The 13,950-nt window shown below is 42.9% G+C and overlaps 1 protein-coding gene across 3 annotated transcripts in view; it reads left to right on the top strand.

The window, feature by feature from the left end:
* Nucleotides 1–231: 231 nt before the first annotated feature.
* Nucleotides 232–13,950, top strand: part of fras1 (Fraser extracellular matrix complex subunit 1) — a 61,955-nt gene continuing 48,236 nt past the window's right edge. For 2 of the 3 annotated variants that reach the window (XM_085910136.1, XM_085910135.1), the window contains exons 1-2: nt 232–703; nt 2,267–2,298. In XM_085910136.1, coding sequence (XP_085766262.1) covers nt 637–703; nt 2,267–2,298 — 99 coding nt within the window. In that variant the 5' untranslated portion in view covers nt 232–636. Of the gene's footprint in view, nt 704–2,266; nt 2,299–5,766; nt 5,939–13,950 lie in introns of those variants that run through there. The other variant, XM_085910137.1, reaches the window with a different exon arrangement.

Raw genomic sequence — 13,950 nt, 5'->3', positions numbered from 1 at the left:
TGAGCGCATCATTTTTTTTTTAAATTAAGTTTTCATGAGTCACCATTGCCCCTAGCGAATGTAATGTGGGAATGTTCATGATGGTGGGCAGCAGCAGGTGTCCCTAATAATATGACCACTGAGTGTTTAATTGCTCACTTAATTACTGGTCTTCCTCTCCTGAAGCGGGAATTCCAACCTCGAGTGCAGTGTGCGTCCTTGGGAGAGGAACTCCCAGGAGGAGGTGCGACCAACAGGAGGAGGAGGAGGACCTGCATGTTTGCAGGACGATGCAACCTCCTCGTCATGTGCATGAGCTTCCCATTTTTCTTCCCCCCTGGAGTGCGTGTAAGGGAGGGGCGGAGCTGCACTTCGCTACTTCCAGACTCCCCCGGACCTCGCCACTCTTCCTGGCCGAAGCGCCGACACTGCGCTCAGGGGAAATATTCTGCAACCTACCGAGGGGGGACACTTTGTTTTTGTTTTGTTTTTCTCCGCTCTTTTTTTTTTTTTTTTCGGGACGAGCGTGCGCGCTGGTGCAGCGGTGGAAACAAGCCCCCTTGAGACCTTTTTTTTAAAACTGGCATAGCAGCACCATATAGCTGCAGAACAACTACCGGGACTGCGTTTGGATTACAAATCGGTTCAGCCGCGACCATGGCGGCTCGCTGGATGGTGCTGGGCGCCCTGGCCGCAGCCCTGGCCGCCCCTTGGGTGACACACGGTGGGTATTTTTGTCCGCAGTTGGCGTTCTTGAAGTGGGTCAGGGTTGATCGGGGCACCCCCCCCCCCTTTCTCTCTCTCTCGGGGAGACTTTTCCGGCGTTTTGCTGCACCCTGGGGGAGGTCATTCTCTAACTTTACACCTGCTTGCTCGTATAAGGGGGACAAGTGGCTGCGCTCATTTATGCTGACTTGTGGGTGAATGCATACTGGCGAATGTTTTAGGGAGAAGGTTTTTGTGCACTTTGGCTGCGAGATTCAGATGAGCAAACCTTGGTGAAACTAAATAGTTGCATGTATGTAAAGTCATTGGAAAAAATATGGACACAATGTACATCCATCAAAATAACAATTGGGAATACCAGTCATTTTTTTTCTTTCAAGGAACTGGTCTTTTGAATTATTCAAACATTTTAAGCAAAGGAAATAATAAAACTGAGGTCACTCGCCAACTTTACACCTGCCTAATGTATAAGAAAGAACAATTCATTGAGTCTGTGAGTTCCATCTTTTGTCAGAGGACGATTTTCTCAAATGAATGGCTGCAATAAAACTCGGGTCGTTTTCTAACTTGGGTTTTTTTGTACACTTGTTTTCACAGAAATTGTGGCTTTATTCAGATTATGGCTTTTTCATGAGACACTTTTACCCACAAGCGAGGTGATTTTTCGTTTCATAGGTTGGAATCCTGGTCAAGTTGCCTGAAAGAAAAGAAACCAAAGCTCCGGGATGTTGGCCCAGATTGCACTCATTAACAAGCGACATCGAGAGACCCCTAAATGCCAAAATTGCATAGATGGGATTTTTTCTTTTTCATTTTTCTTCATATTAAAGTGGAGAAAAATAAACATGTATAACTGCATAAACTGATGCAAAAACGTACAAAAATGTTCCACGCGAGACTGAGATTGGCACCAATCCGAATCGAGCATCGTTAGCATCACGTGATAATCACGCGCCACTGCCAAATCTCATCCGAATATCAATTGCTGGATTACAGATTTGTCAAACTTGATTCAATCCAGATCAGTTCCAGATTTCAAGTTAGGTGTGAGTAGAATTGAAATACCACCAATCCCATTTTGTTCAGTATCATTTGTTACCTGTCAATTGCTGTAAAGTGAAACCAAATTCAGTCCAGATTTGATGAAGAGATCCGGATTGCGCATTTGAACACGAACGCAAGATTCTGTTCACACATATACTACTGCAATGTGTCATTACAATTAGGATGCAGGAAGGCTTTGTCTAATGTCAAAATTTCTGTAATCCAGATCTGATCTCGATTGCACACGGATGAGCAAATTAAATTGGACCATGTGCGATCTCTTTTGAACTCATATTGGACTCAAAAGGTAAGAAAATGGCAATCAATTGGCGTGCGGGTGTGTGAAGGGAATGCGGAAGTATGACAGGCGGGCCGTGACGATGCGGTGAACTCCCTTTGGGGTCCAGTAAATTTGACCTGTGTGATAATCCCAATCCAACATGTCCGTAATCCCCGCGTGTGGAAACATGACCCAGATGTGCATGGATGCTAACGTTTTCTCTCTCTTTGCTTGTAGGAGCGTGCATCTTCGAGGGAGTCGTCCACGCGGTAAGTCCATCCCTCCTCTTCCTTATTTTCCCGACGCGTCGGCCGGCCGGAATTGAGAGAGGGGAATATTTCCGATGATTAAACAGAAACACTGATGGTTTGGCTGCTCATGCATTATTCATGAAGGGGCCGCGGCTTAATACGGGATCAGGAAGTAGACCAGCGTACCCGATGAGCTCATTGGACAAGTGCCATTTATAATGCATACAGCACACACACACATATACATGCACACATATACACACAAATTTACACAACCTTACTTGCTGTTCTGATGTTTGAGCTGCTCGAATGCGATTTCTCTTTAACTTGATTTGACGTGATGGAATTTTTTTTTTTCGAGTGAGATTTCCTTCGATTGCCTTAGTAAATGTCATTTGATTTTTGAACAAGTGTCTGATCTGACATTAATGATAATGACGATTTTGTTGGTTGAAATGTTGACCAAATGTTGCTCATTGTAAATCCCTGATTTGACATGTTGATGAGTCAGCATTATGTTTTTTTTTTTTTCTTTTAGCGCTTGTAATTTTAGAAGCAGCAGTCAAATTTGCACTTGTGTCTTACAAAACAACTATAAATCTAACCATAAAAGAGTTCTTAGGAGGGAAGGGGGGGGGGCAGCCGCGCCCCCTTTTCGCAGCACCCTCCTTTGCAGTGTAATTAAAGACGGAAACAGCGGGACATGACATACCTGTGACTGGATGCTTCCCAACGCGGGGACTCAAGGGGATCATTTGTTGCGGCCAACATGTTCAGTCAATGCTTTTAAGTAAAGGAAGGGTTTTTTTTTTTTTTTGGGTTGGGGGGGTTGTTGAAGGGATGTGGTTGGGATGTCCCAGCATGTCCCAACATGGTCCAAAAGGCCATTCTAGACTTCAAAGAAAAAAAAGCCTTGGTTCCCCCCCCCCCCTTGCGGCAGTCCTAAAAGTGCGGACGGGTAAAAAAAAAAAATGGAGATGAAAGTATGAGAACATCACAGGTTGGTGTGGAATATTGAAAGGAGGAAAAGCAGATGTTCCGACGAGTCAGTACTTTGCATTCAGATGGATTCCGCTGACATTTGCACAAAATGTCAGCCGCTTCCCATGAAATGGCGATGGAAGCCGAGCCTGGTTCTCAGAAGTTCATCAACTAAATTTGCAGGATCGTTTGTGGCGTTTTCTTTCGAGACCGTGTGAAGTGAATGCAGAGATTTGTTTTGAAAGTCCTGAAGGGGAAATGGTCCAAAAGACTGACAACTAAGTGGTGCTGAATTATGGAGATGGACAAGATCCAAATAGTGACAGTCAGTTTAGCACACAAGAAACCTCGTTACAAAACGTTGACAATATTCTTCTTTGTGATGTGTCCAGTGTACAAGATATTTACTTTCCAGGGTGTTAGTGCATTTAAAAAAAAAAAAAACTGATTAAAATGGAAGGATAGCTAGGACAGGGTCACCAGACAGAGCTCAACCGAGCCTCATAACAATCAACGTCCGCTAGCATAATGGCAACATTTAACGAGGAATGTCATCACTAATGGAAATTGTCATAATTATGACGCCACTTGCAGCCGCAGCTTCAGTTTGGCGGCCTCCATTTGAATGCTGCAACGGGAGCGTGGACTCGCAATGCCAGGAATTCCTGCCTGGAGGGTTGGCGGTTATATTTGGACGTGGAGTTAGGCTGCTGGAGCTGCTAATGCTGCTAACGTTGCTGGAGCTGCTAACGCGGCTAACGCAGCTAGAAGCGACTAATGCGGCTAACGCAGCTGGAGTGGCTAATGCTATACAACCACAGACACGCAATGTTTTAAGTAAGGAACAGGAACTGTCAAACAAACATGACAGCATGACGACACGATATGTTTCGTCAAGTCGCGATAAGTTATGTTAATTTCTATTTTATCATGTGAGGTAACCTAACGTAACGTTCCGTAACAGAAAGCATGACTGTTCTGTGACACTACGGAACGTTCGGTAAGGTTACAAAAACAAAAAAGTTCAACGCATTTAAGAGCCATTGTCGTTAAAGGAACTTGGCAGATAGTTCCTGATGAAATGTCGGAACCATTGACACTTTATGTTTACATTTGTTAGCGAGGTAGCGGGATTACATAAGGTTTACCAGATGCCAATGGAAGAATTTAGTTTCACCCCCAAATCAAAATGGTACAATCCGTTCGTAATGTTGAGACGTAACCAGAAGTCGACAAACAGAAAAATCCAACGCTGAAAAGCATCCAATGACCTTGAGGATGGCTAAAAGTCCAGGTGACTTTGCAGTCGCGAGTATTTGTTTATTAATTTAGTTTGCGCGCAGGCATCCCAATAGCGCTTGCGTGCAACATTTACAATGTGGCGGCTGTAAAAAGTGATGAAGCGACGGACGCCGCGCTGCCATTAAAGTCTGAGTGGGGCTTTTACGAGCATATTTTCTATTTTCCTCTGTGTCGGAGTCAGGCACAGTGTCGCGTGTCGTTACTTCTCCCGTCACCATGTAAAAGTGTCACATTATCGGATTGAGAGTATTGATTGATCAACACTTATGTGTTTTTTTCCCCCATTTCCTACTTACTGCAAAGTCTGTGTTACTTAGCAACATGACAGACACGGCTGTCATGCAAAAGACAATCGTCTGCTTGTTTGTTTTTGATAATTCAGGTCCTTTGAAATTGGTTTATGAGTAGATCAATAAAGTCTGGAGAAGTTGGCAGGTTTTTACATTGGTAGGCATTTACCTTTAGTGTTTGGGTAAATTCAACCAGCCGAGATTTGATATTTGACAGACGCGATCATCGTCGGGAGACCTGAAAAAGCCGTGTTGGTGTTTAAGCAGCCATTTGAGGTCATTTGGGCATTTTGTTTGGGAATTCAGCCTCCAACGTCCGATCAATTTAGCCACGTGAGATTCAGTAGACAAGTCTAAAACGAGTAAAACCACAAAAAGATCACAATAATCCATCCCCAAAAAGCCATTTTAGAGATTTGTCGGATTTCAACCAAATATGAAGCACATAGATGGACAACTTTGCAAATAAGTTTTGGTTATGGGGCTTAGGTGGAAATGGCGTCCAAATACAGTAAATGCACTCCACAAGGTCAGTTCTTGACCAATCATGTCAGGTAACAGCGCAAAATTTGTCAGGCGTGTCGGTGAGAGCCAAGTGAGGGCACAGCCGGATTAGTGATGAGGAGGGCCAGTGGGAGATGAACGAAGTCTGTGGGAAAAGCAGTTGGAAGAGAATCCACAAAGTCAAAAGTGCTCCTCTTGAGTCAGATTAGCAATCCCGGGCGGATTTGATGAGAATCCACTTTGGATGCTAATTCAATGACAGTTTTCTTTATTTTTGGCCAAAGAACCATATTGATTGGTTGACTATCTCTGATTTGGTGTGTGTTTCCCCAGTTGAACCCGTAAAGCTAGCAAAGATGAGTAAGATTTTATTTTGAAAATATAAAACATTTGGCGATTCTCTCCTAATTACATCCGTTGGTGCATCTGTGTTTCGTGACGCTCGTCCCGGTCACGTGACATGTCAACCAGGTCGAGCCCGCGAAGCTAGCAAAAATTAGCAAGAAACAGAGGTGTGAAAAGCTTCTTCGGAAAGGGAAAAAATCCTAATGAAAAGACGGAAGAAGAAGAGGCTACGACTCGTAAGTAACGAAAAGCTGCGTTTGAAATTTTTTTTCTGGAGTCCTACTTAAAATATGGATTTATCGCCACAGGTGACTATGTGGCGACAGGCTAGTTAACGAGGCAATGAAGCCTTCAAAACTGCTTCGGCACATGATGACCAAGCATCCTGCATTAAATTGGAATTTTGGAAAGAAAAAATTTGAATTTTTGAAAGAAAAAAAAGGTGAACAAGGACAGAAGCAATTATTGAAGGCCACCACAACCACGTCAACAAATGGAAGTGCACTAAGCGCATCGTTCTTAGTGGCTAACCGTATTGCTAAGGTGAAGAAAGCTTTTACTATTGGTGAAGATTCCTAAGAAACAAGCTTCCACTAATTCAACGTAAAGGTGAGTTTTATTTTTAAGTGGTTTATATTTGTTTGTTATATTTGCTTGTTATATTTGTTATAATGGCCGGTCCGCAAAAATATATCTGATACGTAACCGGTCCGTGGCGCCAAAAAGGTTGGGGATTGCTTGGGCCAAAAATCATATCGAAACTTGTACAGAAAGCACTTTGATATCAATAATGAAATGATACCACAGCAAAAAAGAAAAAAACTAAAAACAACTACATCCGTAACAAACGCGGAATATTAATAGGAATGTTGTTTTGACTTAGCAAATACATTGAAATACGTTGTAAATTTATAATTGTTGCCTTAAGAACATCTGTTTAGCTAGCTTAATGCTAGCAAACAATGCAAAACTCCGTATTGCAAGACGACACTTTATTCTGTGTGTGTGATGACCCATCACCAAAAAATTAAAGTGGTGCAGGACACACAAATGTGTGCACACACGCACGAATAGATCATCTGAGGACCAGCGAGTCACCACATGTGAATTATTAAGCGTCTCGAGGTTGTGAAACGCAGCTCTCTTTTTCAAAATGCTTTTAAAGCTGGCCGAACATTCCCATCACTTCCAAACTCGCAAGGTTTGTTCCCTCCTCGTCTACGGTGTGGTTTAGACATTAACAACATCATTGTGAGTGTTTTACATAAGGCCGATCATAGAAATATAATGTGTAAATACTATAATAATATAAAAGTATAATATAAAGAATCCCAAAGAAAGTCATTTGTTGTCAACATGAGTGTCAATTGAACATTTACAAATATTTTAATTAAAACTAAGATATAGGCTATATTAGAAGCTCAAATAATTGTATAATATTAACCTCGTTCCACGCAAAATTAAGATATGTTAATATTAAAAATATAGAAAGTTTGTCTAGGAAATATACCTGTTCAAATTTGTTAATATTAAAAACACATTTTAAAAATAGTCCAAAATGTTAAATATCACATCCAAAAATAGTTCAGGATATTACAGAATAGTTTAAATTATTTGTTTTAAGTTTTAAATAATAATATGTATTTTAAATGAAAAACTATTGACAATCTTGTTTAATTGTAAAATAGATTTCAATTCTGAATTATTCACTCGTATTCCTTTTCTGTTGTTTTTAGTTATTTTTTTGTTTTTATTCAAATAGATTCATCTGAGTTGTTTTAGCAGCATTTTCTTGACAATTGTTTCATAAAAAGTAACTTGGTGATGGTAAGTGAGTAACCGAGCAATAATTTTCTTTTCGTTACTCACTTGGCTAGCTCTGTCGGTGACTGAGTTACACTTTCCAGTTATTTTGTTCCAAACGGGGCTATGGCTGCGTTGACAATTCTTGTGAGATTGGAGTCAGCACCAGCCACCCCATTGATTGACACAAACTCAAGTTCAGCTGTTTAGGCGTTCCAGCAAGTCTTTCCTTTTTCAGCATTGAAAGGAGGCAATCACAGGTGCCTGAAAGGACACTTTTTGCAAAAAAACCCCGGCCTGTTACGGCGGATGTCTGGGAGGCCCACCATCATGCCGATGCTCCCTGGACTGGAACTAATCCCCCCTCCATTCAGAGGTCCCCGTTGAGGCGTCCTTTGGCAAGCGCCCAACCTGTAGGTGCATAAACAACCCCCCCCTCCTCCCCATGTCCTCATCCCGCAGGCCATTTTGTGTGTCCCACTTCATTCACACCACTCAAGCGTCTTATCTGGGAATGGCAGCCCGAGGCGCCCCCCACACCCCCACCTCTGCAGGTCTTGGTTTAGTTTGCCTTGCTCCACGTGGCCGTCTTCTCTTTGGTCGGTGCCCGCAGGCTACGTCTCGCGCTACTTTTTCTCCAAGCTTGTCTCCCCGTCGGCTTTTTCCTCCAAGCTTGTCTCCCCTTAAGGAGAGACGCTTCCTGTGTGAGAGAGTTGACGCAGCAGCGAGGCATGTGTGCAAGATCACGTTTTCTTTTGCAATAAATCTAAAAAAAGAAGTAGCAGACAGGTGACAAAAAATAATTTTTAGAATGGTCTACATTTTTCATGGATACAAACGATACTGGACTTGCATCAAAAAGGTTTTTAAAACGCTTTTCAACTGGTCCACATTTTACTATGTGTGTAAATGTGAATGAAAATTGATTTATTAATGGCTCACAGTTCATGATTTTAGTTCAATGAATTAAAACAACTTTTTGTTATTTTTAAACGAATCCAAATAATTAGTGTAAAATATATGTAGACCTCAACAGTATGTATGCAAAAATCGTACATACTACTTACCTAAGACTAATTTTCTATAAATATAATTGTATCTATAAATATCACCGTCAATGCAAGGAAAAAGATCACGCCATCAAGTTAGGGTTTCAAGTCTGGGGTAGGGTTTCAAGAGAGGTTTCAAATGAAATATTCCCAGGAGAGTTGGTGCTTCAGATTTGGGTTTTAAGACTTTGTTAAGGGTTTGTTTTAGACCTGCTTAGTTTGAAATTAGGGTTGCAAGCCTGGATTAGGGTTTTAAATGGGAGTTTCAAGACAGGGTTAGGTTTAAACATAAGCCTTCAAGTCTAGGCTGCGGTTTTGAGACAGCGTTTGGGTCTCGAAATAGTTTTTCAAGGCAGGGTTAGTGATGGCAAGTTACAACACATGGTTAAGATTTAAATTTTGAGTTGGAACCCACATTTGAAACCCTACCTTAAAAGTGTTCAAAGCAGTTGTGCTTGTGGCGGTTTTGGTGCAGTTGTCAGGTCAGACTCGAGAAAAGAACCATTGGCCACTGGGTCGACTTGTGCGGCCAGCAGAACAACACCGTCAGTGTGTCGACGTGCATGTCGCCACGGCAACAAACTGCCGCCTGGCTCAGCTGCACCGCTCATGCGCCAAATTTTCAAGTTGGGTTACAAACCGGGCTCAGGCTTTCAAATTAGGGTTTGAAGGCCGGACTGGCATTTCACGCAAAACGTTTTCAAAAGGCGGTTGAGATCAGGGTTTTAACACGCGATGATGCTTTCAAATCAAGGATTTGAATTTAGGGGTGCAAATTACGGTTTCAAGCTCGTGGTTACAGTTTCAATCAAGTTATTGTTTTGAGTTTGTCATAGGGTTTCAAGAGTGGGGTTTTAATTGAGGTCCTGAATAAGAAGGTTAGATTTCAGATTAGGGTTACAAGTTTGTGTCTTAGACAGGGCTCGGGTTTTATGTTTGCGCTTCAAGACAACGTTAGGGTATGAATCTATTGTTTCAAGTCTCCATTGTTTTCCAACAAGAGTTAAGGTGCCAATACATTTGACATACATTCATTTCCCCATGAACAAAATGCTCTGTATCATATATAAAATATAAAACACAAAAAAAACACCTCCGCTTTTAAAAGTGTATTTTTGTGTGTGTGACATTTATGATGATATTTATATTTTTTGATATTTATAAGCCAACAGATTGATGATAAGCAGTTTACTCTCTCAGGCAGGGGTGCTGCCATTTGTCTCGCAGCTAGAGCGTGAAATGAATGTCCCGAGTGTGCCCGTGCGTGTGTGTGCGCGTCCAAATCAAAACATCAAACCATTTCACCCGCATCGCTGTAGCCCTCTACTCTTATCGTCGACGCTACGTTAGCGCTCACGTCAGCAATGCCGCTAACAATGCTAACGGTGACTCACGTCGTATCAATCCTTCGTTACCACAACAACGCTGTCAAATGTCAATGGCGAGCCGTTTGCTATCGATCTGGTCTGGCGCTCGTTCAGGATTTCAAAGTCTCTTTGATGTTCACAAAAACACATACGTTAAGTTCAATGACAGCCAAAATGTCTTAGATGTGAGGCGGGGGGGATCCTATTTCTCCTGTTTCATGATGACTAAATTGTCTCGGAAATGTAGGAAGGCATACTAGAGCTTCCAACTCAACTCAAATAATCTTTGATGTTTTCAAAAACCTGTAGGTTAGGGTTGATAAGGGTTAAGTTGTCTTTGACATTTCAGAAAACACAACTGGTTTGGTCGGGAAAATATGTACGTTATTTACCATTTACATTGTTTGTGATGTTTTCAACACCATAGTTGATTTGTTCCTTTCACTGCACGGGAATTATTTGGTAATCTAACCCCCCAATTCCAACCCTTGATTCTGAGTGCCAAGCAGGGAGGCAATGGGTCCCATTTTTATAGTTTTTGGTATGACCCGGCCGGGGTTTGTATCCACAACCTTCCAGTCTCAGGGCGGATTTCTTGTGTTATACACCAGGATGCCAAATTTCATCAAATTCTTTTGCTTTGGTCACTCGTTGACAATTTGACTTGCCAAACACGTTTACCAAATCATCTATTTTGGTTCAGCGATGACTCAAATGTCTTTGATGTCTACATCCAATTAACGTGGTTAATATTTTGCAAAACTTTCCGTTCATCCAGCTGGATGTTTTTGAGACGCTAACTTTTTTAGCATTAGCCGAAATGTGAAGCTGTCGACAGCCGTCGCTGAAAAGTTGTTTTTGTCGTCATGCAAAGCAAAGTCACGATCGTGTTCACGCGAGTGTTTTTTTTTTTTTTTCCCTTCACCAGTCTCCCGAGGTTTCCAGAAAGAGCCAATGAATAAAGCATCTGTTGCTCATACGCGTCCTGACACGCAGCCGGGCGTCTTCCGGACAAACGTTTTGGTGGTTGGCAGAACAAAAAAAAGTCTGACAATGTCCACAAGTTTTGCGTGCAACATCTGGAGCCCGTCTCCTCTCAGGTGGGCTCCACTGTAATTAGCCAGGTGAAGCGCCGTTAAAAGCAAGGTGACTTGTCATTACGGTCTAACGCGGACCTTCAGCCTTTCTGCCGTGTGTGTGCTTGTGTGTGTGTACATTTTACAAGCAGCTCACGTCTTCGATGCGTTCGATTATTCAGGGGTGCCTAATAAAATGAAATGAGGTGATTTCAAGACACCGGGAATTGGCCCTTGTTTCCCTGGCAACCGACGCCGCACTTGGGATTTCAAATGCTGCTCCTCCACCCCAAAAATCGCTTTGGGCTCGTAAAAAGAAAAAAAAAATAGAAAAGTGCAAATGAGGGAGCAAAAGATGAAAGAGAATTTTTTTTTTTTTTTTAAAAGTAAAAAGTGGGAGAGACGATCGGCGCGGCTCGCGTGGGACTTTTGAGAGAAGTTTAAGGAGAACTTTGAAAGCCTTGAATTTGTATGAAACGTCCTTCAGATCCTGCCACTGATGCGCGGGTCGCCCAAAGTAATTTGCAAGCAACGTTTTAGCGTCAACGTGTTTCTCATTTTTGTTTTTATTAATCATAGCCATTTGGTCTTGCGTATCTTTTCATGATGTGTGTTACATTCCTTTGTGGCTGGCCTTTGTGCAGCTTAGGCGTCATTAGTATTAGCAAACGCGGCTAATTTGATTTGTTTAAGAGTCGGGGGTTCGCGACTCGCAGTTCTCGCGCACGGTTCCGGCCGACAGAAATGAAAGCATGCGTGCTTAAAATTCCAAGCTGCTATAAAAGGCAAGTTGACCTCCGCCGGGGTGGCTCGATAAGGCCCCCCCCCACACACACACACAACAAAAGGCGGCGCCGGTAGAACAGGTGAACTTTGGGTTTTTGTGAAGCGTGACCGAGGACACAGAAGGGAGGAGGAAGGCCGTGGTTTCAGATCTTGACGGATTAGGTTGTTGTGTGTGTGTGTGTGTGTGTGTGTGTGGGGGGGGTTCTTTCTTTCAATATTTTACCAGAAAAAATGCAAATGTCCGTAAACTGTATTCAGTAGAAGAAAAGAGGGACATTTGAACTTTGCTTGTGATCTAAATGAGCTGGAATGATTGTCCTACTCACTAATAAAGGTAACGTCTCCATCCCCTCCCTCCAAAAGTGGACTCTCGAAATGTGTTTGTTGCTTAGACAGGATGCAGTCAACAAAGTGATTATCCTCCACTCCAGTAGAGGGCGACAATATATTAGAAAAGTTAAGAGTCTGCTTCATTATAAAAAAAGATTTTCAAGCAGTGTTTGTCAACCTTATTAGTGCAATATTTTACCGGTAAAAAAAAAAGGACATTTTACTTCCATTGCTTAAACAGGCTGCATTAGATGTTCAAACAGGAAGAGACAAAAAATAATGACGCACCATCCCAGTTGACGACACTTAACCATAAACAAGTTGCCCGCCTTTCTTTTAAGCAAAGAAGGACATTCAAACTCGTACAAACTGCAGTGCAGTTTCTTCATTCTAAAGACAAATCCTTTTCTGAAATGTAGTGTTTGAAAAAGCTATCAAAACAAAGCACCACAGCCGCATCGGACATGACGAGTCAAGTCGCTATCATACTCAACCGGCGGCCATGTTGGCACAGCACCGAATCGCAAACGGTTTCACATGACTTTGCGTCTTTTGCTCAGAGTTTATTTGCCGCCTCGCCGAGCTGCTGCAGGTAATAAGCAAAGCGAGTATGAGTGGTGGCAACCCAAGTGGCACTAACACACAAAGTGCCCCCCCCCCCTTTCCTGCCGCCGTGTTGTACTTTATCCCTCGTTTTCAAAAGCGGCGGCGGATTTTCAAACGCTTCCCACGCGAACTCGCCGGATTTCCTCGCTTTCATCTCCTCGGTTGCGAGGCCGTCGCCTTCGTTTACGGGCTCAAATTATTCCCCACAGGACTTAAAAGACACCCCCTGGTGTATTTCATCAAAGAGCCCAAGCTTGATGAGAATCATGAGAAAGAATTTTATTTGAGCTATTTCACAACAAGCAGCACTTTGTCAGCTAGTGAAGAGGCCGACTTTCTTCAGCTGAACGCTAACGAACAATACAAGTTGGCGTCGAGAAACGAGCCTTGTTCTTGTCATAACCGACGTTCACCAAAACAAATAACTCGAGCTCGGCCGATATGGATTTTTTTTTTTTTTTTAGGCTGATGCCAATTTCGATAATCGACAACATAAAATTCCGATAACCGTTGAATGGACCGTTTGGGGAGAAGGCCACTCCATCATTGAGCCACGCCGACCGCCAGTGTGTGTGGGTGCGTGAGCGTGGGATGTTTGGTGCACTCGATTGATTTTTCACAGAGTGCCAAAGAGCCCAGCTTGTTTACATATTTAACATAACCGGTGCACTCAGTAGCCGGCGGGCGCTCGACTAAGTCTCTCGGCTGATGTGTTGTGATGTCGCCGTGGCAACGGGACTCTGTCTGACGAGACCACGAGTAGCCATGTTGAAAGATGACGTTCACGGTCGAAGCAGCTGGAAAATAACAACGGATGCAAATGTGCCGCAGTCTCTGCTTGGTTGCATCTTGCCCTCAGTCTCCCCTGGCATCGAATGTCTGACTAAACAGGCATAGGGAATAACAACGTGGTTTTTGACGAATTATGCCTTCGGTCTCCTCAGGAAAACGGGGTCACGTTGATCATCGGTGGTTGCGAGAAATCACAGATAGCGAGGAAACGTCGTTGTAGTGCGCTAACTCTGGACATCGCACTCCGCAGTTCCTGCTTGGAGTTTCTGATTTCGCCTTGGCGTCGTCTCATGTTCACGCTTTTTCCGGTGCTGGGAGAAGAAAAAAAAAAAAGCAATTTCCTGCATAGGGTTCACAAATAGTCATGTGGAGTATCGAGTTGTCAAAAATGTGGACAATTGCCTTCTGCCTCCACATTGCCGCCTTCATATTCCATTCC

Source organism: Syngnathus leptorhynchus, chromosome 4 (assembly GCF_054491065.1).
Source record: "Syngnathus leptorhynchus isolate UIUO chromosome 4, UIUO_Slep, whole genome shotgun sequence".
NCBI lineage: Eukaryota > Metazoa > Chordata > Actinopteri > Syngnathiformes > Syngnathidae > Syngnathus > Syngnathus leptorhynchus.
This window is presented reverse-complemented; position numbering and strand designations above follow the sequence as displayed.